The sequence below is a fragment of the Herpailurus yagouaroundi genome, unplaced genomic scaffold (assembly GCF_014898765.1).
Source record: "Herpailurus yagouaroundi ecotype Mexico unplaced genomic scaffold, PumYag 196, whole genome shotgun sequence".
Lineage (NCBI taxonomy): Eukaryota > Metazoa > Chordata > Mammalia > Carnivora > Felidae > Herpailurus > Herpailurus yagouaroundi.
This window is the reverse complement of record NW_024412427.1, coordinates 7441976-7466646: the sequence shown is the minus strand read 5'-3', so window position 1 is coordinate 7466646 and position 24671 is coordinate 7441976. Positions and strand designations below refer to the sequence as shown.

General features: G+C 45.1%; 1 protein-coding gene across 4 annotated transcripts in view; it reads left to right on the top strand.

Moving 5' to 3' along the window:
• The window catches only part of DHX35 (DEAH-box helicase 35), a 66817-nt gene continuing 42146 nt past the window's right edge, over window positions 1–24671 (top strand). For 2 of the 4 annotated variants that reach the window (XM_040447063.1, XM_040447061.1), the window contains exons 1-4: window positions 1–129; window positions 5371–5504; window positions 10170–10262; window positions 17645–17722. In XM_040447063.1, coding sequence (XP_040302997.1) covers window positions 90–129; window positions 5371–5504; window positions 10170–10262; window positions 17645–17722 — 345 coding nt within the window. In that variant the 5' untranslated portion in view covers window positions 1–89. Of the gene's footprint in view, window positions 130–5370; window positions 5505–10169; window positions 10263–12456; window positions 12478–17644; window positions 17723–22724; window positions 22830–24671 lie in introns of those variants that run through there. The other 2 variants (XM_040447060.1, XM_040447062.1) reach the window with 2 other exon arrangements.

Here is a 24671-nt window from a genome sequence, read left to right as displayed (position 1 = left end):
AGGCTCCTCGCGGGCCACGCCCCCCGGCCCCTCCGGGGGCTCACGCGCAACGGAGGGGTGGAGTCTCCCTCGTGACCTTTCACCCCAGCATGGCTGCGCCCGTGGGACCGGTGAAGTTCTGGCGACCCGGTAAGGCCCTTGGAGGAACGCTGGGCCGATGCGGCGGCCTGACTTTGGTCTTGGCCCCGCAGCCGGCGTCCTGGGGCCTGCGGACCTGCTCGCGGGCCTGACCTCGGTGGGCTGGCCACCGCCGCCGCGGAGCTGGTGGGTTCTGTGGCTCTGGCGCTCACCGTGGTCCGGACGGATTCGGGGGTCCGCCCCCAGGCTGGGCGGAAAGTCTCTGTGTCACCTTGTTCGAGTCTCAGCTTCCCCGGGCCTCGTTTTCCTCGCTCCTGATGCGTGTCTTGCCCAACGCTGGAAAAGCGCTGAAGCGCCCACGCGTGTCCTGTTACCGTCCTGGGGCTACGCTAGGGCGGGACGGGCGGTGCTGCTCAGGGCTTAGGAGCTCAAGCTTTGGAGTCGCGCTGCCGGGGTCAGACTTCTCGGCTCTGCCCTGTGGTAGCAGAGTTCCTTGGGGCAAGTCACTTAATTTTTTGAGTCGCCTTGACCTCTTCACCTGTAAAATGGGTACAATAATAACTATCCTGTGGGATTGAATAATGAGCACAGCGCCTTGCCTGACGTAGAGTAAGTCCTCATAAAAAGGGAAAGAAGCCTTGTTTTGTTTTAGGGTAATTCTTGCCCATCCCGAGTGGCTACCAGAAAGTGACCATCCTCCTTCGTATTGGCTACCACCGCTTTCTCTCTTGCAGGCAAACACGAATCTTAGTCACAAAATGCTTGGCCTGATTTGGTTTAATTTCTTCATTAATCAGGATTTTATAGAATGTGTACTTGCCAGATCCTGCTAGATACATTAGTTCCTCCCCTTCCATCAATTTCTTGTAAAAAGCAAAAGTTTCTGAACAATTACCAGTTTGTTTTTTTCCACCACTTGCACCTCTGCACGTCCGGGTGTGCAAACTAGATTGCAGCAAAAAATGAAATGAGAACAGAGTTAGATGGAATTCTAACCTTGCATATAAGTGATGTAGGAGAGAAGCCCAAGCAAGGGATGTGTTAATTCTTTTTTAAAAAATATGTAGTTTGTCACTTAGCGACAGTTTTATTCAGTATTTAAAATCGTCAGCCAGTTATCCATCATGAATTTTATTTGTAGCCAGAAATTAGATCTCATTAGGTAATGAGATAGCCTGCATTTTATTTATTCAAGCCTTTATTAACAGGTCAAAGTGTCAAGTATGATAAAGGCCTGAATGAAATGTTGAAAATCAGAACAGGATACTATTTTGGCTAAAAAACATGTGGTTATTCTAAGTATTCTATTCTGTTATTTAGCTCATTTGTTGAGGGTATACTTATTGAACACCTAACCTTGTGGTCAGGAGACAGGTGACCAGGCTGCTGCTCTGCTCTCAAGATTTATTCTTTTTCTCTCAGTTAGAATATGAAGTTGGGTATCCTTTAATTTTTTTTTTATTAGTTTGTTTATTTTTTGAGGGGGGGGAGGGGCAGAGAGAGAGGGAGAGAGAGAATCCCAAGTAGTCTCCACGCTGTCAGCGCAGAGCCCGATGCAGGGCTTGAACTCACTAACTGTGAGATTATGACCTGAGCTGAAATCAAGAGTCGGATGCTCATTCGGCTGAGCCACCCAGGCGCCTCTAGGAGAGATATTAAAATGAGGCAGATAAAGGTGATGGTAAGGAAGATAGTCTCCACAAGTCAGTCTGTAGAGCTATCCTTGACTGCCATATACTAAACTGGTGATTTGGCAGAGTCACTTAAGTGCTCTGAGTCTCAGTGATCCTCATCTGTAAATTGGGCATAACACCTGCCAAAGGATTCTTTTGAGGATTAAATGAGAATACATGTAAAGCTTTTAGCACTAGATACACATTAAGTATTATAATTACATAAAAGTACAGAAGAGAGGGAAAGATTGTGTGGATAGGAAGTACTTCATAAAGATAGTGACATTTTTTTTTTTTCAACGTTTTTATTTTTTTTATTTTTGGGACAGAGAGAGACAGAGCATGAATGGGGGAGGGGCAGAGAGAGAGGGAGACACAGAATCGGAAACAGGCTCCAGGCTCTGAGCCATCAGCCCAGAGCCCGACGCGGGGCTCGAACTCACGGAGCGCGAGATCGTGACCTGGCTGAAGTCGGACGCTTAACCGACTGCGCCACCCAGGCGCCCCAAGATAGTGACATTTTTGAGGTGAACATTGAAGCACGAATAAGGTTTATTTCATGGAGAGGTAGGAGTACAGAGCTGGGCAAAGGGCGCAGCATGAACAAGGCAAAGTGAGATGTGTGCCTCAAGCATGTCCTAAAAACCAAGATAATTGAGTAGCAAGATGATGTTGTGATAGGATAGGTTATATTTTGGGTCAAGGCAGGAGATGATGGTATTCTATTTCTAGTTCGTTATTGGAAAAAAATGCTGGGACACCTGGGTGGCTCGGTCGGTTGAATGACTGACTTCGGCTCAGGTCATGATCTCACACTCTTGAGTTCGAGCCCCGTGTCGGGTTCTGTGCTGACAGCTCGGAGCTTTGGATTCTGTGTCTCCCTCCCTCTCTGCCCCTAACCCACGCACATTCTGTCTCTTTCTCTCTCAAAAATAAATAAACATTAAAAAAAAAATTAAGAAAAAAAAATGCTGGTCATGACCCACTACATGCTTTCCATAATCCACTAATTGGGCACCACTCAAATTAAAAAACTGGTTTAGAGGGAATGCCAGATGGGAGGGTGTGGGTGCTGTTGTCATCCTTGTTTTGTAGATGGAGAAATGAAGGCATTTGTGGTTTGCAGGATTACAGACGTGTACTCTTGTAAGTAAAGAGAATGCTCCCAAGGGAAAGGCAGCCATAGGCGGTCAGAATGGGAGGTGGAATTTACATAGAAGGAAGCAGTTCTGATTTGGTCAAATGAAGTCTTCCTTCCTTCCTTCCTTCCTTCCTTCCTCCCTCCCTCCCTCCCTCCCTCCCTCCCTTCCTTCCTTCCTTCCTTCCGACAGAACTCCAGCCAGGGAGGGGCAGAGAGAGAGAGAGGGAGAATCCCAGGCAGGCTCCACGAGGTCAGTATGCAGAACCCAACGCCGAGCTCAGGCTCCCGAAACTCTGAGATCATGACCTGAGCCAAAAATCAAGAGCCAGGTGTTTAACCAGCTGAGCCACCCAGACTCCCCTGAATGAAGTCTTTTGTCAGGAGGAGACATGTTCCTTATTGATTGGCAGTAGCTCTTGTAAAACATCTCCTAACAATATACTTGGATGTACGTTAGAGACAGGGAGGGGTGGGATAGTGAAGATACCTGGGTGGATTGGACCCTGGTGGGGGGGGAAGGAAGTGACCTTGCGGGAGCAATGCTAGCATGTTCTAGACATGCTGTAAAAGTTTTAAATGTGTTCTGAAAAGGAGGGAATTTGCGACAAAAACAGAGCTGGTGAGGCTAAGGTATTCTTTGCAGATTTTTCGCGGGTAAAGTCTACAAGAAGTTATTAAGAGGTAGCGGTAATAAGAGACAAAAGGAAAGGAAACCTGCTTCTTTGAGCCCAGGCTTTGTTCCAGGTCCTTTTCTATCTTTTATCTTGTTGGAAGGAAGGTCAGCGTTTTGGCAAAAAAACAATACAGCAGTGCCCCACTTACCCGATTGTTGGCAATCTTGGACCTCTGGAACACAACTGTGTTCCTCGAAATAAATGGAAAAGGGATTAAAGATCTGTGGCAATGATTCTAAACTTAGCTCTAGGGGGTTTATGGACCACGAGCATTTCGTCTCCTGACCAATTACATTCTGGTGTATTTTTCGGGAGAGAGAGTCCATAGTCTTTTCTAGATTGTCGAAGGGATATGGGACCTCCAAAAAATGTAAAAATAAATCGGTGGCTAAATGTGCTTGTCACAAAGCCCCTGTGTTTCCACATAGCATTATCTTCTCCATGAGTTCAGAAGGCCTGGGGGATGATAAGTTTTGGATAAGCATCTCTGTAGCGCCCCCCCCCCCCCAACAGAAGGCAGTGGGGCACGTCGTTGAACTTCCAGGGAGGGTTTTTATGACTCCCAAAGACATTGCACCCCAGTGCTGACCAGCTCTAGCTTTTGAAAATTGCTTCCTTATGTCGCGTTATGTGTCACTTACCACTTCCAGTTTCTGTTCGAGGGCTACACAAATGAATCCCCGTGAAAAGTTACGGAAGCTGATCATAAAAATTGGACCCATGTTCCTTATAAGGCATTTTCCTTCTCAGGCTAAAATCCACGGTACCTTGAACAGTGTTTCATGGTGGGATATGGCTTCCCTACTACTCTTCACTATCCTGAGCACCAGTTTGTCATTGTTCTTACCAAGCAGCTGTCGTGGGAAGCTGTTTTTTAATCTGCTGAGCACAGTGGTTTCTTGGAACAGCGCTTTGCACCCAGCCATCCCGGTTCTGTGATTCACAACGGGGGCTGCCGTCTAGCGCATCCCGCTCCACTGGCCGTGGTTGACCGGATCAGGCTGGGCTTTGGACCTGACCTGGGAGGAGAGGCTCCCCACCCTCCAGACCACACACACCTGGGACTCCTGATCCCCCTTATCTAGTCTTTTATTTTCTCCTTAGCACTTAGAACCTCTTCATGCACTAAGTTACATTCTCTTGGGAGGCAGAATAAAAGAAGCAAGCAAGCCGCAGAGGGGAGGGCCTGCCTGTGTAGTGTTCGCTGCGGTATCTCTTGCCCTCCTGTCCTTGTCGGGTGAGCGAACGGGTGATCGGTGAGGGAGGGTGAGCCTGAGCTCTGGCCCTGTCAGCAGCCTTGATTCCAGCTGCTACAAGAAGCCAAACTTAGCGACAGAAAGGAGCTGATTGAGAGGCTCTGAGATGAGAGAAAGAAAGCCAGCGCAGCTTTGGAGTACCCGGTCCCTGGCGTCCCCAGGCCTTGCTGCTGGAGTCCTGCGGTAGTGCCGCCCCTCCTTCGCCTCTGCCAATTCCCATTGGGTTTCTGTCACTTTCAGTAATTAGTAGTAATATGTGGAGGCCGGGCCTGAAAGCATATTGTCCTCTGTGACATACAGTTACGTGTGGCCAGTTTGGAGCCCAGTGGGACTCTCATCTCTGTTCTTGACGCTTTTAGGGAAGATTGTTGTATTTTCCTAGGTCCTTTCCTAGATGCTTTCCTCAAGTTAAAGTTGATCTCTTTTAGTAGTTTGAGATAAAGCGCATTGCTGGTGTTGTTTACCTTCGTCTTTGAATTTGCAACGTCTGCACATTTTTCTGTTCATTGGTTGCATCAGAGCATCTGAAAAAAGCATTTCTGTTGCAGGTACAGAGGGACCCGGCGTCAGCATCTCTGAAGAGAGACAGAGTCTAGCCGAAAATTCTGCAACAACCGTTGTTTACAATCCTTACGCTGCCCTTTCCATAGAGCAGCAGAGGCAGAAGCTGCCGGTGTTCAAGGTACACTGAATAAGAATGCGCAGTCTGTTGGTCCAAAGCAGCATGCAGTGGCTCCGTACTTGGTACTGAAGTGGACTCTTAATGATTCTTTAGAGGGGCGACTCTTACTGATTCTTTAGAGGGGCGCCTGGGTGGCTCAGTCAGTTGAGCGTCCGACTTCGGCTCAGGTCATAATCTCACGGTTCGTGAGTTCAAGCCCCACATCGGGCTCTGTGCTGACAGCTTGGAGCCTGGAGCCTGCTTCGGATTCTGTGTCTCCTTCTCCCTCTGCCCCTTCCCCACTCATGCGCTCTGTCTCTCAAAAATGAGTAAACATTAAAAAAAAAATTTTTAAAAAAGATTCTTCAGAACACAGTGAGCTCAGAGCTACCCTTATGTAAGAGGATTAGCTTTTCAAAATATGTGTGTGTTAGTTAACCATATCAATCTTGAAAGTCCTTAAGGGTTTTTTTAGTTAAATCTTATGTATTGAAAAACTTTGCTTTCAGTTGTGGACAAATTAAAATATAAAGAAGAGTAGAGAAAATAGACAACGAACTTCTATGCCTCCAGCTTCAACAAATTAACCAACGTATGGCCAGTTTTAGCTTCATTAAAACATTTTTTTTTTAATGTTTATTTATTGTTGAGAGAGACATAGACAGAATGCAAGTGGGTTAGAGGTAGAGAGGGAGGGAGACACAGAATCCGAAGGAGACTCCAGGCTCCGAGCTGTCAGCACAGAGCTCGACGTGGGGCTCAAACTCACGAACCGCGAGATCATAACCTCAGCCAGTCGGATGCTCAACCAACTGAGCCACCCGGGCACCCCTTAGCTTTATTTTTAAAGGCAAATTTTAATTTTCTTTTTTTTTTTTTTTCAACGTTTTATTTATTTTTGGGACAGAGAGAGACAGAGCATGAACGGGGGAGGGGCAGAGAGAGAGGGAGACACAGAATCGGAAACAGGCTCCAGGCTCTGAGCCATCAGCCCAGAGCCTGACGCGGGGCTCGAACTCACGGACCGTGAGATCGTGACCTGGCTGAAGTCGGACGCTTAACCGACTGCGCCACCCAGGCGCCCCTAAAGGCAAATTTTAAACAAGACTAGTTGGGAATGTGAGGTTGTTTCGGTGGAAGAGGTCAACTCCAACTGACCCAGTGACGGGATGTGGGTGGTTGTTATGGGCTGTGTGCACATCTAGACACTTTATTGGTCTCATGAAGTGGACATATTTATCTCAAGAGGCCAGAGCATAAACTAGAATTCAGAATATGTTCATTTATAGCCATAGTTCTTCAGTATGGACAGACACGGTCCATGGACACACTTTCTCCCTGTTGCCAAGACCACATGGGAAGCCAAATTGTAATCGCGAAGTGAGTGCAGGGCCAAAGGCCATTTAGAAATAGCTGAAGAATGTTTCTTTCATATAGCCCCCCATCAAGGGTGACGAGCTCTCCCTGCCTCACGAGGTGCCTCTGGAATGACCCAAGCAGGTGTGGCCACCAGCACCCGTGATTGTCGTGATTGTCTCTCTTTCGCTTGGACAGTGCTGGGGGAAGGCTGCCAAGTTCTTCTGCTAAGGGAGTCCCTCTGTATAGACTGTGCTAATGATTCCTCTTCTATTAATTCGTGCTTTCTCCAAGTGGATTTGAAGCAGAATCCTTCTTTAGCCAAGTCACCTTGGTTAGAGCTTTATGTGGCCCCAAACATTTTAGTCACTCGTGTACTGATGTTTCTGGATTTCTCCCTCAGGTGATTAGCCTCATCCAGTACGTGTGAATGTAAACAGGTTTGCCCCTCAGGAGATAAGCTTATAGGTTCACTGTTGCTGCCTCAGTGGTAAGGGACAGCCTGAACTGCGGTGAAGTACCGAGACTCTGGAGCTCGACTTCAGAGTTCAAACCCAAGCTTCATCGCTTGTGTGCTGTGCGATCTTGCTTGACCATCTGAGCTTCTGTTTTGTTATCTGTGACATGGGACTGATGTCACCTACCTCAGAGGAGCCATAGGGGGCCCAGACGAGCTAATCCACATCGAGCCTTTAGCTGGGTACCTGACATACAGTAAACGTTCGAGTACACAGATAATTACTGTTTACCAAGTATTGAATTTTGGCCTTTTCTGGACTGTTCTTCATTCTCCAACTGAACTTACAAGATATGATAAATGAAACAGTGGGAAAAAGCCATCAAGATTTAACATACGTTGACGGAAATTAAAATGGTAAGAAGAGGGATATAAGTTATTGATAAGCAAAACAATTTAAATTTAAGCACATTTTGGATCTCTTGAGATTAGTTAAAGATAAATGTAGACAAAAAGGGTAAAAGTTAACTCATTCACCAACCCCTGCGCCATTAACTAAAAGTAGATTTTAAAACAAACTGAAACGAAAGGGGCAATAAATTTAAAGTCACTCCCTTTCCCCTGATGACGTTACAAGGCTGCCTGCTCCTCGACTGCCTCCTGTCGGCTGGTGTTCCCATTAGGGCCCTGACGCCGCTATGAGAGGTTTCCTCTTACTCCCTCAACAGCCGCCTCTTGAAGCTCAGTCCCCCCCTCCTCACCAGCTCTTGGATTTCCCTGCTTGGGCCTCTGGGTGGTAGTGTCATTCTCTGTCTCCAAATTGGAAATTTTGTCATTTCTGTCTCTGTTGTCACCCACTGGACTTCTCCATTCGCAGTCCGTCGTATTTAGGATGTGACGTATGAATTAATTGCCTTCTGTTTTTTTGTGCCCAGTCTCGTGTGGTGCTGCCTGGTTTTCTCACAGCACTGACAGCCCATCCAGCGCCCCCCGGGAAAGTCCAGACTCTCGCTCTGCATGCACGGCCTTTCACAGGGAAGCCCGGACCACCCTTCTTGTAATCATTTCCAAGCCATTCCCGGAGCTTTTCGTGGGCTTTTGTTGGTGCCCCTTGAATAGAGTTGGTACTGTTTGCTTGTTTCTGTTTTCTTTCTTTTGCTTATGTTATTTCCCTTTCCTGGAATGCCTTGTCTGTTTCTGTCTGTATTCAGATTGTCTTTCAAGTTTTCCTTGACCATCCGTCCATTTATCCATTCACCCATCGACTGGATGGATTTTCCATTTACAAAGTACCTGCAAAGATCCCAAACCTCTCACCTTCCCTTACCCAAAACAAAAGAAAGCACAAAGTCCAGCGTGTAGGCTAGTCAGTATAGGTCACCTGCAGCAGGCTCTCCTTTGGGGGCTTGAGCTATGCCGATTCCTGGGCTCTGTCCTAAACCTGCTGAATCAAACCCTGAGGGTAGGGCTGGGAATCTTCATTTTTACTTTGTTTAAGTGTTACTTATTTTGAGAGAGAGAGAGAGAGAGAGAGAGAGAGAGAGAGAGGGAGGGGCAGAGAGAGAGGGAGAGAGAGAATCTCAGGCAAGCTCTATGCCAACACCGCAGAGCCCGACACAGGGCTCAAACTCACGAACCGTGAGATGGTGACCTGGGCTGAAATCAAGAGTCGGATGCTTAACCGACTGAGCCACCCAGGCGCCTTAGGAATCTTCATTTTTTAACAAATATCCTAACCCCAAACAGCCAGTACCTTACTGGGTCAGTTAGGCAGCCTTTCTGCTCTCCCAGTCCTCACCACATTATTGGTGCAGAATCAGATGGGTTGAGCGGTGGTCAGAGTGCGGGAACTTGGCAGGGCTTACTTCATTCCAAACCAGGTAGTTAGGGAATACTTTCATGACTCTCCGGAATACCAGGTGCATCTGTAAACAAATGCGGGTACAAAAATATATCCTGAAGCTAAGTAGATAGGATGTGGAAATGATCTGAGTTTTCAGGGGCCAAACCAGTATTTCTGCTCACACTAAATGGGTAAAGGAAGGCTCACTTGAAATCTAGATGCAACCTACAGGTGCTCTAGTATGAACTCAGATATAGAGGTAGAGGTGAAAGCGTATTCTTTTTTCTTTCTTTCTTTTTTCCCCCCAGTTAATAAATGGAAGAATTTGTAATTAGATAATACATAATTGTACAAAGTGTAAAGGTCTCCTTCACATCCTTGCCCCTCCCTGGCCACCCTCTTCCACTCCTGGAGACAGTACAATGACCAGTTTCTTGTTTTGTTTTGTTTTGTTTCTCCCAAAGAGAGCTTGTACATAAGCATATATGTATTTACCCTTTCTTTAAAAGCATAAATGGTAGTGTATTATTTACACGGTTCTGTGTCTTGCTTTCCTCTCTTAACATACCTTGTTGACCATTGGTTATCAGTGCAAATAGACATTCATTCTTTTTAACAACCATGTGTATTCCGTTATTGGAGTGTATCATAACTGACTTAACCCTGTTAGTGAACATTTAGACTGTTTGAAGTTTTGGCTGTTATAAACAACCCTTCAGTGAGTGTGCTGTATGTGCACTTCTTTGTTCACATGTATTAGTACGTCTGCAATTAAACTCTTTGGAAGTGACCGTGTTGAATTAAAGGTTAGGTACATTGTATATTTTGGTGAGTTATTGCTCTCAATTGCACTTGGTTCAGCTTATATAGACACCAACAGTATGTCTGCGAGTTGGAAATACATTTGGATAGTTCTTTTTAAAATTGACTTGCCTTTGGCCGACAGCTCATTTCATAATGTTTAAAAGTCTTTGTTTCGTTCTTTTGAGGAAATGTATGGCTTTTTACAACGTAGGGTTGTATTTTTCAGCTTCGGAATCATATATTATACTTGGTCGAAAACTATCAGACAGTGGTGATTGTCGGAGAGACGGGATGTGGAAAGAGCACACAGATCCCACAAGTGAGTATACGCTTCGATGTGTCTTCGCACTTATATTTGACTGGAAGGGTTTTGTAACTTGAGAACTCTCTTTACTATAATTTGCGTTTTTAAGATCTGCCATCAGAGAGAAAATATCAACCCAACTGGATGTTTTTTATTCAACTTCTGGCTCTTGTGGTTTCTTTGATTAGCGTCAAAGTAACACTCGTCGTGGATTTAATATAATTCCACAGTAACGATTGAATAGCCATACTCTGAAAGGAACGGTGGGGGCTCCTTCAAAGAGGTGTAATGTGTAGTTTTGGCCTTCGAATAGTTACAGGTGAAGAGGAAAGTAAAAGGAATACTGCTATAGTTGTAAATAAAAATGGACGACTAAAGAAATAGCCGCTGTGGGAGTGGAAGGAACCCCCCGTGCAGGGCAAAGCCCTATCTAGCGTGGACACAAGTTGACGGAAGGATCGGGAAAGGCCTTGTAAGAGAAATGACATTTAGAGTAGACATTGAACACCCATGGCAGCTGGTGGGAAGACGTTCTCCTCCAGGGAATATTGTGCTCAGGGCTGCTGGGGTGTGAGAAGTGTTTGGGACTCAGCAAGAGTTCACAGTTAGGGTGGGATCAAAGTATGTCTTATGAGGGTGAAGAGTGATGTGTAAGTAAGTGGTCAGGGATGGGGGTCGTTGCAGGTCTTTCTTTTTTAATGTAGATTTTTATTGAAGTATAAAACGCATGTTGAGAAGTTCTAATGTCATAATTGTACAGCTTGATAAATTTTCACAAGTGAATACACCTGTGTTACCAGCACCCAGCTCAAGAAGCAGAACACTGTTACCAGAGCCCCAGAAGTCCCCTTGTGTCCCCTTCTGGTCTCCTGGCCTCTCCTCCTGTTCCTGCAACACAAGGGTATTTCTTATTCTGGCTTCTCATACCACAGATTTGTTCTGCCTATTTTTTTTTTTTTTTAAATTTAAAAAAAAATTATGTATTTGTGATAGAGAGAGGCAGAGCACAAGTGGGGGAGGGGAGGAGACACAGAATCTGAAGCAGTCTCCAGGCTCCGAGCTGTCAGGACAGAGTCCGACGTGGGGCACAAACTCACAAGCTGCGAGATCATGCCCTGAGCCAAAGTCGGCCGCTTAACCGACTGAGCCACCCAGGCGCCCCTGCTCTGCCTATTTTTGAACTTGTATAAAGAGATAATACAACTTCCTTTACCCGACCCAATAATGGGTTTAGGATGTGACCCAGACATAGGTATTTCTTAAAAGGTCCCCCGGTGATTAATGTGTAGCCCGGGAAAGACAGGCGGAAGGGAACGGACAGCAGTAGAGGAAGGACGGCAGGGCACGTGGCGAGCTGCAAGGAAGACAGGTACACGTGGTATCAAGCCCTTAGCAAATTACTTGCTTCCTGCAGAGAGCCACGGGAGAAGGGCCACGCCAAGTTACCAAGAGACTACCAGAGAGTCATGATAATCCCAGCCATCATCGTCATGAAACAAGTAATGAGTAGTAAACAAGTGCTACATAAAGTGGTCACTTTGCACACGTTACTCTGTTTAATTCCCAGTGACCCTGCCAGGCAGGTACTGTTATTATTACCTTCATGTTACAGATGAGGCATTAGCAGTGATGTGGAGGAGGGAGCAAGGGTGAAAGATGGGCCACGTGAGTTGAGGTGGTCTCCGTTTGTTTTGGAGTCAGTCTGTATGCTTATTTAGTCATCTCAACCTAACTGTGTTATGTTAACAAAGAACCTGAAAATCTCGGTGGCTTAAGAACACAAAGGTGTATTTCTTCTTTACGCCGTGTGGTCTTGGGTCGATGACCCAAGATGGCTGCTCCACATGGTCAGTGGGACCTAGGATGCTGGCCCAGTTCTTGTCTGGGCCTTGGGAGTCTTCACGGTAGATGGCGGAATTGTGAGATGGCTCAGGTTTCAGGACTCATGACTGGTTGTGGCACTCCTCACGTTGCTTTGGAGAAAGCAAGTTTCACGGCCAGGCCCGATAGCAGTAGGGTGGCAGTATATGTAATCCTCCTATCAGGTGGGTGGCAGATATTTGGATCCATAGTACAGTACAGCACAATGATCTGGTCATTTCCCCCAGCAAGGCTTAGCTGCCAGGTAACAGAGAGGGCCTGCTGAGCGGCGAGTCCAGGGAAAGAGTGGCCTGGAGGCCAGAGAGCGGGGTCTGAGGATCCAGCCTGGGCAGTGTGGCAGCGAATGAAGGTAGTTTGTTTTAAATTTTAAGGTTTATTTTAACGTTTACTTTATTTTCATCTTCTTAATTTTGGAGGAATATTTAATAGGTTCACATCGTTTAAAATTCAAAGGCATGGAAGAACATCAAAAGAAAGGATTTCTCTTTTGCCCTATCTTCTGATACTCATTTCCTTTATACAGATACAACGGATGTTAGTAGTTTCGCAGATAGAGATTTTCTTATTGCGTTTACAGAAAAGTGTGCGTGTACCTCTTTTTCAAGCACAAATGGTGGCACGTATCCATGCTTTAATATACCTGGTCCTTTTTTCCACTTGATGTGTCATTTTTCAGTTGCATAGATTCTCCATAATTTATTTTACCAGTTCCCAGTTGAGAGGCATTTAGGTTGTTTCCAGTTTTGTATTATCGCAGTGATGAAGTGAGTCAATTTTCATATGTATCATTTTGTACGCATATGGGTATACTTACAGAATAAATAGAGGAGTTATGGAGGTAATGGATCCAAGGGCACGTACATTTGAATTTAATTACTTTTAAGGAACTGTATTTTCTTACAGGCACTGTGTTTTTTTAATGCATTCTTCTGGCACACGGTTGAAAAAAGCACAAAAGAATAAATGGTAAAGCGTGAGTCTCCTAAGCTTTGCTGGTGAAATTGGCTAGGTCATTGTGATAGATGATTATATTATTGGTCCGAATATCTGCTACCCCTCGTGTGGACGGATCATCTCCCTTTCCTCACCACGGAGTTTCTCTTCTCCGAGATTACCACGACTTCTTATTATGGCCTAGGAAAATTGGACAGGCTGAGTGAGGAGCTGAAGGTCATGGCAAGAATATGGAGCAGGTTTTCTTAACAAACCGTCTTGCTGGATTTATATAATATCTTTCCTTGGAAAAGTACTGCATGCTGAAGCACCAAACACCAGTTTTGAAATTTCACAAACTATATGTAGAACCCAGATGATATTTTTTCCCAGAGCTCTGTCAAAACAATGGATTATGCAAACAAGCTTCCTTACTACAATTTTTATTAGTGCTGTTTTTGATGGAGTGCTTCCTAATCCCACTCCTTAACAAGAGGACCGGATTTGGTGACCCTTAAAAAGAGCGGAGATGGAATTCAGCGTGACATAACACTGCCTTTTTTTTTTTTTTTTAACGTTTATTTATTTTTTGGGGACAGAGAGAGACAGAGCATGAATGGGGGAGGGGCAGAGAGAGAGGGAGACACAGAATCAGAAACAGGCTCCAGGCTCTGAGCCATCAGCCCAGAGCCCGACGCGGGGCTCGAACTCAGGGACCGCGAGATCGTGACCTGGCTGAAGTCGGACGCTTAACCGACTGCGCCACCCAGGCGCCCCGACACTGCCTTTTGATAGCAACACTATACCTGCTTTCGCAGCAGCTTTTCATTTCCATCTGTCAGTGGTCATTAGCATGCAGAAGTCTGAATCACAGGTGTATTGAGGAGACTGGCTTCGTGGACAGGTTGTTTGTTATTACGGAAATTCTTTTTCTTTCGCTTACCACTGTTATTAAGAGATTGACTACAGTTATGTATGTTTTATTTTGGATGGGAGAATTGTGTCCCAGTTTTGTGACAGGGCTGTGGTTTGCAGAGCTTAAATTCCAGGGCTTAGATTTTTAATCTGTCCCAGGACAAGTTATGTGATCTCTTTGTTTGCTTATCTCTAAATTGTCGATGATGCTGTTAACCTTCCTTCTAAGATTTGTTGCAAGGATTAAATGGGCTTGTGTGTGCAAGGTGCTCAGCATGGTTCTGGCACTTAATAATGTGGTCCTTGAATCTTGGCTATTATTTCATTTTTTTTCTTAAGTTTTTTTTTTTTTTTTCTTTATTTTAGAGCATGCAGGGGAGAGTGGCAGAGGGGGAGAGAGAGAGAGCGAGATGGGGGGGCAGGGAGGGAGGGAAAATCTCGAGCAGGCTTCACACCCAGTGAGAAGCCCGACGCAGGACTTGATCCCATGACTCTGGGATCGTGACCTGAGCCAAAATCAAGAGTCAGATGCTCCAGCCACCCAGGCGCCCTGTAACTATTGTTTCTCGTGGCTCTGGTTTTGCGTTTGTGTTGTTTGGTGTGGTTGGTAGTGTCTTGTGTATGTATTTAATGTTTAATACAAGAGAGAGAAACTTGACAGTTTTTATAGCAAAAAACCTACATTATCTAAAACATGTTGTTCCTTAGTCATTTTTTTTTTTTTAATTTTTTTTTTAACGTTTATTTATTTTTGGGGGACAGAGAGAGACAGAGCATGAACGGGGGAGGGGCAGAGAGAGAGGGAGACACAGAATCAGAAACAGGGTCCAGGCTCTGAGCCATCAGCCCAGAGCCCGACGTGGGGCTCGAACTCACGGACCGCGAGATCGTGACCTGGCTGAAGTCGGACGCTTAACTGACTGCGCCACCCAGGTGCCCCAGTCATTTTTTTTTTTTAAACTGTTATTTCCAGATAATTCTGGACGAATGGAACAGTTGCAAAAACGATGCAGAATTCCCTTAAACCTCTCACCCCACCTCCCCTAGTACAGTAATCAAAAGCGGGACATCACTGCTGGTATGGTGCAACAGCTGGGCTGGAGATCGTACCCAGTCTCTTCAGTTTTCTCTCCAGTGTCCTTTTCCAGTTCCAAGATCCAGGACCCCATGTTGCAGTTAGTTGTTATTTCTGCCTAGTCTTCTCTAGGCTGGCACAGTGTCCTAGCCTGGAGTCTCTTTCTCATCTTTCGTGACCTTGACATTTTTGAAGAGTACTGAGCATTTATTTTCTGGAATCCCTGTCAGTTTGGATTTGCATGATGTTTTCCCATGATTAGAATGGGCTGATGCATTGATGCATTTTGGGAAAGAATACCACAGAATTGGTTTGAGATGCTAATGTCTGATCACTGGCGAGGTTCATCTTGGTTAAGGTGCCAGGGTTTGCGTATAAAGTTACTGTCTTTCCCTTTGTAGTTGGTAAATATCCTTGGGGGGAGATATTTTTAGAGTGCAGATACTCCCCTTCCCTTCAGGATTTGCCTCCTAACGTTAGCATCCCTCAGTGGATCTTTTGTTTTTTTCTTTTAATTAATTAATTTACTTTGAGAGAGAGAGAGAGAGAGAGAGAGAGCGCGCACAAGCAGGAGAGGGGCAGAGAGAGAGGGAGAGAGAGAGAGAATCCCAAGCCAGCTCCACACTGTCAGTGCGAGGAGCCCGATGCAGGGCTCGAACTCACGAACTGCAGGACCATGTGTGACCTGAACTGAAATCAAACATTTAACTGACTGGGCCGCCCAGATGCCCCTCCCTCAGTGGATCTTGTCTGCAGCAGTTACTCAGGTGTTTGCTTAATACTTTTCTCTTTTCTCTTTTTTTTCCTTCATTAAATGGAATCTTCTGTAAGGAAAAACTGTCTTTTCTCGCTCATGTATTTATTTATTCAATTATTTATGTACATCAATGTGGATTCATGGCTCTATATTTTGTTCTGTGGGTTAAAATCCAGTGCTATCCTTTTTAGTTTGTTAGTTTGATCATTAGGAGCTCCTTTACTTAGGCCCTGTGTTCTTTCTAAAAGCCTCCGTCCTTTTTTTTTTGAACCTTTCCTTACCTTCTAGTACCATAGGATGTTCCAGGCTTGTCTAAGGTTTTCCCTGCACTAGACCTGGAATCCAACACTCTGCAAGGAGCCCTGGTTCCTTTATTGGAGAATGGTGTTTAGAAATCAAGATTTGGGTACTAGGGTGCCCATTGCTACTGAGGTGACATTGCTGTGAGTCTTCAGTGGGTAGATTTAGGAAATCTTTATGTGACTACCAATCCCCACATATAAGAGCATCTGTATATCTATGTCAATCTGTATATGTATTAAAAACCTTGAACTTATGCCGATACTTCTGATTCCAGTCCCACACCACAGGGCTCATTTTAGCCTTTCTTGATTTGTAACTTTTCTCCAACAGGGAGAAACTCAGACCTCATTGTTTACAGTATGTTAACTTATGTGTTAGATTCTAGTATAAACATAAAGCACTTTTAGAATTGCTAACCCATATGCCCATTTGCTTATTTACTAACATTTACTAACTGGATCACAGTTCTCTTTGTCTTTGGCTTTACAGCATCCAGTCCAGACATTGTTCTCCAGTTACTTAGGTCAGGTCTTTTCCACTGGCTTCGTTGTGATCACGTTATTCATTTGTACTACAGAAAGGGCCATGTGTCAGCGTTTGTATTTCCTTCTGATTTCTCTTCACTTACATCTCGGTCAGTTTGTTTATTTTTTGGGTACTTGAAGACCACGTGAAACATGACTGGCTCTAAGAGTCAGAGCTCCACAAAATCATCTACTCAGAACATTGTCACTCCCTCTTCGTCCCCTGCTGCCCTGTTTCTATTTCTCCCTTTTTCCTGCCAATCCTTCGTAGACCGGCATTCTCTCTAGTTCCTTCCCTTATTTCTTTTGAACAAGTGAGCAGGTACGTTTTTATGTAGTGGCATTTTTGTTCTTTTTTTCCTACTGTAGAATACGTACTCCTGGTGAAACAATGTAGACGTTATAAAAATATATAACTGATAACCACTGTTAATCCACTTTAGGCTTTAAAAATGTAAACGATAAAATAAATATACAACAAATGAATACATAAAGCAAATAAATATGTAAATAAATCAGATAAATACACATAATCAAATTTTTTGTGTACTGATGTAATGGCGTATGTACACGGACAAAACCCAGTTATTTTTATTTAATCTGACTAAGATGTTTTGTACGGTTGATATTTACATTGAGTTGGCTCGGCGTGTACTTTAAAATTCTTTGTTCTGTGGATTCAGCAGTGTTCTGTGTGACCCACGGATAGCTGTTTATTCCTCCAGGCAGCACTGGCACCTGGAAATTAGTAAGACCGGAGCGTCAGAATGTTGACCATGTGCCTTGGTTCTTCTGATTATTAGCTCTGATGTGAACGCAGGCAAATTACCTAACATTTCCAAGCCTCAGATCCCTCATTTGCGAAATAATTTCCAAAATGTCTGCTGGGATCAGAACCCTCTGTCACTAACTTTGTCGGCGATTTTGACACAAGACGAGGTTACCTTGGGGGAAGTGGGTTCTGGAGAAGTGGTGTTGCGTGCAAACTTAGGTGTGCTTTTTTCTGCAGTACCTTGCAGAAGCTGGCTGGACGGCCGAAGGAAGAGTCGTGGGAGTGACCCAGCCCCGAAGAGTGGCAGCTGTCACAGTGAGTCTCTTTTCCGTGTTGCAAAAACTCCATCTGCATCTTCTGTTTTCAGTGGCTTATTTTGTTTTCTTGTTTCCTGAGAGCTGCAAGTGAATATGAAGTGGCTCCTTAAGTATTTTAATTCCTCAGTTTAAAAAGAGCTGTGACCTGCTTACTTTTGCAAAGTTGGTGCTTGTATGAGCTTGACGAATTTTTTAAGTAGTAATAAAGTACAGAGGAAATCACAGCAAACAAAAAATAATGAAAAAACGAAAATCTCATCGCCCAGTGAAAACCTTTTGAACATTTGTGAACACCGTTCCAAGCTCTGCTTTTATGTTCACGTAAAGATGAATCGGTTGGATGGACGGGAGTAGTTCTGCAAACATGGGGTCCCGGCTGTGCATTTGCCTTTGTTGGATTTAACAAAAGGGGAAACTGGAGTGAAGCAGGAGTCGGTGCTGAACGCGGGAGAGATGCGTGTTCGCCACAGGAAAATGTATGAGAGCTTAAAAACTAAGAAAAAAGATTCCAAAGAGCTTGACGATGTTACTCGTTTTTGAAACCACGTTCGGTAGTTTCCTGTGACAGACGAACAAATGCACACTTACTCTCTGTATATTTTCTCCCTCCGTTTGTTATAGATGCAGCGCTAGGATTTTTAATTTCAAGGGTTATAAATACATGTTCTTTTCCTGTAATCACCAATCGCTCCCACGGCTGATGAACTTTAATTCTAGTTTAAATACAGCCAGTGTTCATCGCCAGTTCTCTTCCATGGTTTTGCTAACCTTGAATGGTTCATTTTGCCTTATTTCTTCATTGGCTGAATTTTCTGTGCCTGAGAACGTTTGATTGTGGTCTTTGTTACAAAATTCTTGGTTCACACTCTCTTTCCCTAGGAACTGTGCAGACACTTTGCACTGCCCTTGGCCTGGAGGATCACTGTGTAGATGCCTGAGTTCCAGTGGGTTCTCTCCGCTGCCCTCCTGGCCCACTTTCCCTGCTTGTAAGCTTGTTTTTGTGCCAGGATACATCTCGATGCTGATTGTTCTGTCTCATTTTTTCTTAAATATGGAAGAACTTTCCGCCTTCAGGTTCAAATCTCAGGTTTTCTTCTGTTAGATGTTGGCAAACTTCCGTTCCATATATGTTTTCTTTTGTGTAAGGGCATCAATTCAGTGATATTAGATCTCCTTTGTTTGCTTTTAGTGTTTATCACCGTCTCTGGAGTCATCTGCTCTTTTGTGGTTTCTTTTGTAAGATTTCTCCAAGCCTGTCCGCCATGTTTGTGATTGTTTTTAGTCAAATGTATTCTGTTTGGGTTCCTTTATATCTCTACTTGGGTCTCATAATCACTGCTTTGAAGGTTTTTTTCGTTTTGTTTTGTTTTGTTATTTGTTTTGCTTTAAAAGAGAAGTGAGGGGCGCCTGGGTAGCCCAGTTGTCTGACTCTTGGTTTCAGCTCAGGTGGTGATCTCATGGTTCACGAGTTTGAGCCCTGCATTGGGATTCTCTCTCTCCCCTCCCCTGCATGTGCACACACACTGTCTCTCTCTCTCTCTCTCTCTCTCCCTCAAAATAAATGTCTAAAATGGGAGGAGATATTACAATACATTACAAATTTTAAAGGTGATAATATTACAAATTTTTTTTAAAAAATCCAGAAAAATAACACAGTGCTATTATTAACTGCCTGACACATTTCTGTAAATCCTTTTGGCCGGCAGTTGTTGACTGCCTTGCCATGGATCGCCTCTTCACACGATAGTGATTTCCTATTCTTTTTTTTACAGAGGGAGTAGAGCAACATTTTCGTGTTTCCCTGGAACGGTCGATTCACATTTGCTTTTTATTATTGCCACTGAGGAAAAGTTTCTTTAATTTTGTAAGTGGTTGTTTGTAGCATTGTATACATTTGGGGAATTGTTCTCAAATTTGAGAAAAGCCTCTCAGGGGTCTGTCCTATGGAAGCTGTGAGATTTGGGGACCTCCACAGACTGACTTGTGACCTGCCCACTTAAGACCTTAATCCTGCTTGTTTCTTGGGAAAATCCCTTTTTCGTGTGTGCCGGAACCTAGGATTAAACTGTGGAAAAGACTTTTAAAATTTCTTTTTAATTGCTTTTTTGCTTGTGTTCCTGCCTTTCTTTCCTTCCTGGTCGGCTTCGCTGCGGCGGGCTGGCGTTAGTACTTTGATGATAATTGCTCATCCTTGCAGTGGGCCACCGACGGCTGCAGAATGTTGAGGCTCCGCTGGGCTGGATAACGCACGGCCTCCCCCCCGCATCTCTTCTCCTCCTTTGCTGGGCCAAGGTGGGGTTGCGGAGCTCGAGACGCACGCCGTAGTGATTGCAGAGGTCTGTCAAGGCTCATGACAAAATTCTTTGGGCTCTCTGGCTTAGGATTCGATACTTGCTGCCTGACTGCATGCCTCTCCTTCAGTCCTCTCCCCCTTGTGATTGTCTGCTATCAAAATGGATTTCCACTGAGACATGTCCTAGGTCTTCTGGACCCGAACACGCTGCTGTTTCTTGTCTTCCTAAAATAAGGATTGCCCGTCCTGACTGTTGGGGCCGTGGCGCCACATTAAGCCGTAGTCGGCCATGGTTGACCTTGGAGCCTCTCTAGAGTCAGGCCTCAGGGCATCTGGCAGCTGTGCTTCCCAGTTTGTTGTCTGGCCTTGTGGCTCTTTCCTCCTTTCATCGGAGATACAGGTTGTGGCTGATAATATGTTTTATTTCTTTTATTGTTTTAAATTAGCTCTTCAGAGGAATGCCTCTATTTTGCCATCTTTACCTGGACAAGAAACTAATCCTGTTGCCTTGAGTTACTTGTGCTCTGTACTGAGTTTTAATTATTGTGTCATCTTTTTTTTCCCCAAAGTCCATTTTCTGATTGTCTTCGAGGCAGAAATTATCGATAAACATGTTTTCTGAGCCTGTGTAAGTAAAAACAAGAGATAACAGCTGGGAAACCACTAGACTTAGTAACCTTCTATGTCACTGAAAGATGACTCAGTTACTTAGGAATTAGAGCAATTTTTCCTGTATGTAGTTCGGACTCCCAGCTCTTAATCACTCCGCGTTTTGCTCCAAATTTGTAGCTATGGATAATTTCCACGAAGCCCCATGCCTTCTCTTGAAAGGGCAGAGAGTGTATAAATCAACGGGGTAGTGTTAATAGAGCTGTGAAGTTGGGAATGCTACATCTCAAAAAGTACTTTGTGTGCAGACTAAACTCTGAAAACCATCTCAGAGCCTGAGAACAGATCGCGCAAGCCTTTGCTCGATCTCCGTGAGAGGCGGTCCGCCTAATGAGGATATCTGTTGGACTGCTAGGGTCTGGGTTCGCCTTCAAGACCAGGCCCTGCCTTGACCTGTGATTCAGGACAAGCCCTAACCCTGTCTTACTTTGGTTTCTTCCTCTTGGAAAACAAGGGTACCTCGCCCACCTCGTGGGCCGTGCACGTATTTAGTGAGATACAGTTTTTGGAAACTTGGAGCACAGCACGGGCCGGTGGTTAGTGCTCAGTGACTGGGTTCTCCTTTTTGTTTCCTTTTCCCTGTGTTTGTTTGCCTGTGTCAAAAACATAGTATTTACCCAGTCCGGTTGATGGAGTCATTGGGAGTGAAACTTAAATAGTAGAGGTAAAAATCTGTCAGAAAGCCTTTTCAGTGTCCAGTGATGTGATCATACATGAAAGACTAAAATAAAAAGTTTGAAAATAAAATATCTTGGATAGCAGATGCGTCCGAATCATGAAGTAATAAGGCTTGGCCCGAGGGCTGAGTGCAGGGAGGCTCCGGGCTCCTGCCCCTGGGGCCACCGCAGCCCAGCGGCACTGGCAAGAAGCCCTGCCTGCAGACACCTCCTGTGCCGGCCCACGTCCCCGACCCAGGACTCGGAGACTCCGTGGAGAGGTCGCCTCACCTGTGGGAGTGGGTGCCCGGCTGCCTGCCTCGCGTGGGGGGCGGTGGGCCAGGTCCCCGGGAAGCCTCTCTGCTACCGTTTGCCTGTGGTTCTTTTCAGTTAGGTAGTTTATACGGTGAACATTAAACTCTTTATTTTCTTTTTATTGCTCTCCCACTTTGATATTTATCTATTATTTCAAATATTCTCCATTAAGGAGTTGACAGCCTTTGCCTTCGAGGGGTGGTGGGAGTTCTTGCCGTTGGGTTTTGTCTTCTCTTTCCTGTGTTCACCTCTCATTTGTCATATGTTGGTAAGTGAAGAAGAAATCTATGGATTGTGGTCTTTCTGATATATTGTTATGTGTCTTGTTTTCTACTCTTACTTTAGTAAGGTAACTTGGATCCTTCATTAACCTTCTCACCTGCTTATCCACCCTGTTCCTTTTTTTCATCTTTTAACCTACGTTCTTCTTTTTTGTTTCCCCTTTTACTGCTTTTTTGGTAGCTGGGGCACTGTTGCAAATTGTTTTAGGTTATCTGCCTCCGGAAACGTCATTGCTTTGCCTCCAAAGGGAAAATGAACTTGGCCCAGTGTTGAATGGGATCATTCCTGTTCTCCTGCCTTCACGGTCCAGTGGAAGGTACTTTATTTCGAGGCGTGAAGACGTGAAAATTTGTCCTTAGTCCGTGTGCTAAAGAAAGCTTTACTAGGGTGTAATCTCGTCACTTCTTCAACTTTTTGCTTCGGCCGCCAGGAAATGCCGAGCCGAATTTGTGGCTCAACTGAAATCATTTTGGCACATCCATGTTTTAAAATTCTCTCATTGGCTTTGGTCTTTTGAATTTTATCTGCCATTTCTTTGGTCCGTAACATCTTTATGTGATTCCATTGTGCGGCTTATTGTTACATGGTAGTTAACTATAAGCTGCCTCAAGTTGGGTGTAGAATAAATCACATGCTTGCTCTCTAATGACCTGCCCCTTTTCTTCTCATTCTCCATGGTGTTCACGTACTATTCAAAAAATAAGGGACCTTTAGATTTTCCACAGGATGTGCTCTGTGCAGTAATTTCTGCGTCTCTGTTTTCAGCATGATCTTTCTTCCCAAAGGTTGCAGGGAGAGTAGCTGAGGAAAGGGGTGCGCTGCTGGGCCACGAGGTGGGCTACTGCATCCGCTTTGATGACTGCACCGACCCACTGGCCACGAGAATTAAGGTGAAGTGCTCACACTGCTTTCCGTGCTGTGAACCAAGAAGATTATTGGGGGGAAATTACGAACGTGCAGCCTCACTGCTGACGGGGACCTTGATGCCATGGCAGAAAGTGTATGAACTCCCCCTGCCCTCAGGGAGATGAGTCCGCGGGAGGTGCGGCGCTCTCCCAGAGAGTCCTTGAATCACAGCCCAGAAGGGACCTTGGAAGGAAGGTTAAGCCCTTGGTTCGACAGATGAAGAGGTTGAGGGCCCGGGAGGTTGAATGGCTTGTCTGAGGTCTGTGCCCGTTGGTGATGGAACCAGGACTCGAGGCTGTCCTTTCTTCCGTGTGTTTTATTGTTTTTCCACCAATTCACACAGCTGTCAAAACAAAGAAACTTGCCTGCGAAAGACTTAACAACAGGGACAAGGCAGTATCAGTTGATAAGCATGGAATTCCCAGAGTTAGAACTTGGCCATTTTTACAGGATGACAGATTTTACTTGTGTGTTCTTTGACTAGTTGCTACTGTTGAAACAATCAGCATCCGTGGTAATCAGTATACAGTCACCGGGGCGTCTGCTCCTCAGGGCAGTGCTGGAGTCGTTCTCATCAGACAGTGCTGCAGAACAATGAAAATGCCCTGATGAAATGGAAATTGGTTATAAGAATCTCCATTACCTCTCAATTTGCAGCAGAGGAAAGTTGAAAATGATCAGATGAACCAAACAAGGTGGTGATTTATAAAAATAGGGATCTTATTCTCTAGATTTCTGTATTTTGTTACCTTTGAGATTTTGCCAGGTCAAGGGAACATTCTTCTGTACCATCAAATATATTTAAAGTAGGTAATTTAGCAAACTGTTAAAACAAATGGTCGTTTCTGAGTCTTTCACGAGAAGCTTCTGTATTCCATTTGGCCATCATTTTTAAGGTGCTCTGCTCCTACCTGGTGCCTGTCATCGGTGGTGGGTCCTCCTTCTCACTGCTCTGCGGGTGTGTGGCAGCTGGTACCAGGCTCAGGATGGAAGCGCATCCTGTTCTTAAACACGAAACAAAAAGTAGAAACACTGAGCTACAGCATGCGAGGGAGATGGTTAGCCTGGTTAAAGTACTGAGCTGTTTTAGACGACATTAATAACGTAGTTACTACTGCATGTTTTTGAAGCATTTTATAAACATTCGTTAATCCTAAATAATAATAGCTGATATTCTTGAACACTGTGTGCCAGGTCCCGTGCTGAACACTTTACGTGTACTGTCTCTCTTAGTTATACCACAGTAACCCTCCGAGGTACATCCCTTTATTATCTCCGTTTTACAAATGAGGAATCAGGCTCAGAGAGGGTAGGTGACTTGCCCAAGGTTCACACAGCTCGTGAGAGGCGGAAAGAGGATCCGGGCTCCCAGCCCACGGACACCACAGCCTTTCTTAACCACCGCCCTATCCAGCCTCCCTCAGATAATAGCAGGCGAAGCCCAAGTTAGCAACCTCAGAGCTGCAAGTCTGAGTTGGAACATTTTTTAAAAAAATTTTTTAATGTTTATTTATTTTTGAGAGAGGGAGAGACAGAGTGCAAGCTGGGGAGGGACAGAGAGAGAGAGGGAGACACAGAGTCCGAAGCCGGCTCCGGGCTCCGAGCTGTCCGCACAGAGCCCGACGTGGGGCTTAAACTCAGGAACCGTGAGATCATGACCTGAGCCGAAGTCGGACGCTCACCGACTGAGCCACCCAGGGGCCCCTGGAACATCTTAAGAACAACGGCCTCAGATTCATGGCCTTTCTTTGCGCATACAGGGTTTGTCTTCACGGCCATTCATCCACAGTACCGGGAGTGCAGGCCCGGAGGAAGCGGGGTTGAGC